The following is a 1,318-nucleotide window of genomic DNA, read 5'->3' as shown; positions in this document are numbered from 1 at the left end:
TACATGTGTTTCCCAGACCCTTAGATTAATTACCCTGAAAACATAAGAGAGAGAGATTAATTCAGCAACTCGGAGGCCAGATTTCATGCTAGTGTGAAACAAGCCTGGTTTTGTCTGTCAGCTCAGGTCAAGAAAGAGAAGATGATTTCAGAAGTCAAGTTTCAGCTGCCCAGTGTATTCCACCTGCCAAAGGGACTAGAGATCCGCATGCGAGAAGGTAACCTGCTCCCAACCCATGACAAACCTGTGCGCCTCGGCCGCTGTTAGGTTAATTAATAACGCTTCTCAAGCTCGGTGAACGGAATTTTGATGATTACATACAGCTTATCTGGAATTCCAGAATCGTATTCTGGACGGGTGAGGTAGTCGACGCAACCATCCTCATTGCAGGTGTCAAACCTCTCCGAAGTTGGTGTGTCCAGTCTCCTTGGCGTGCTCCCTGGCCTGGCCCTGCCCCGTCAGTCCCTTCTGGCACACCATGCAGCGCAGCGTGAAGCGGTTCACGTCGGTGAACTGCCGCTTGCGCCGGGCCTCGTCCGCCAGCTCCAGGGCTTGGGCGAGGACCACGTCGTCAGCTGTGGAGAAAATGGTCTGGGGAGGAACGTCCGAGTCGGGGATTTTACGCTCCAAGGGATCGTAATGAATCCCGTCGTAAATGAGGAGGACCCTCTTGGTGTAACCAGCGTCCTCCCCGAAGCGGTCGATCCTCACGGTCTGCGTGTCCACCACGCAGATCTCACACTGGTAGAACTTGGATAAAATGGACACTTCGATGGCTCCTCCCCAAGTCTCCTCTTTCCTGATCCAGTCACAGTATTCCCTGTTGGTTTTCCCTAGAACTGCCTCACAGTAGGACTCGGGATCGCTCGCTACGATCTGGGCTATGAGGCTGCGCATCTCCGGGGCACAGCCTGGGTCATAAACACCCCCCTCCACCACGTAGTACACGCTGGTGAAGAGACAGGAGTTGTCTGCTGGAACCACCCTCCTCACCAGCACCGGCACAGCTTCCCTCACCGAGCTGGACATGGTTCTTTTGGCCACCACGGGTGAGTCTGTCTTGGGTGTAGACGTGTCCTCTTCGACGATCAGGGTGTCACCTGCAAACGCAGAGGGAGGAAGAGTTGAGAGCTAAAGGCGGTGCTGCCCCAGGAGCTGCCCTGGTTGCTGGGGAGGATCAAGGATCACGCCTGTTTTCCCGGGATCCTCATGGAAAACAGTCAGGACCGGTCCCACCACGACGGGCCGATGGCTCCGGCGCTCTCACCCGTCCCGCCAGACCGGCCACCCGCGCCCGGGGCTGACCGCAGCCCCCGGG

General features: G+C 56.6%; 1 protein-coding gene across 1 annotated transcript; it reads right to left on the bottom strand.

The window, feature by feature from the left end:
- Positions 1-393: 393 nt before the first annotated feature.
- Positions 394-1,211, bottom strand: YOD1 (YOD1 deubiquitinase). Its single transcript, XM_009997512.1, has 2 exons — positions 1,191-1,211; positions 394-1,131 (listed from the first exon to the last, which is right to left on the bottom strand). Exons 1-2 carry the CDS (start codon positions 1,209-1,211, stop codon positions 394-396), a joined length of 759 nt encoding a protein of 252 aa, XP_009995814.1.
- Between the last annotated feature and the right edge of the window lie 107 nt (positions 1,212-1,318).

Source organism: Chaetura pelagica, unplaced genomic scaffold (assembly GCF_000747805.2).
Source record: "Chaetura pelagica isolate M959 unplaced genomic scaffold, ChaPel_1.0 scaffold215, whole genome shotgun sequence".
In the NCBI taxonomy this organism is placed as follows: domain Eukaryota; kingdom Metazoa; phylum Chordata; class Aves; order Apodiformes; family Apodidae; genus Chaetura; species Chaetura pelagica.
Note: the sequence above shows the minus strand (reverse complement) of the source record. Positions and strands in the feature narration are given on the sequence as shown.

Excerpts from the sequence above, each read along its gene's own strand:
- YOD1 (XM_009997512.1), bottom strand. The coding sequence starts at position 1,211 with ATGAGGATCCCGGGAAAACAG. Across the intron at positions 1,132-1,190 it reads TGAGGATCCCGGGAAAACAG|CTCTCAACTCTTCCTCCCTC; the intron begins GCGTGATCCTTG and ends CACCGCCTTTAG.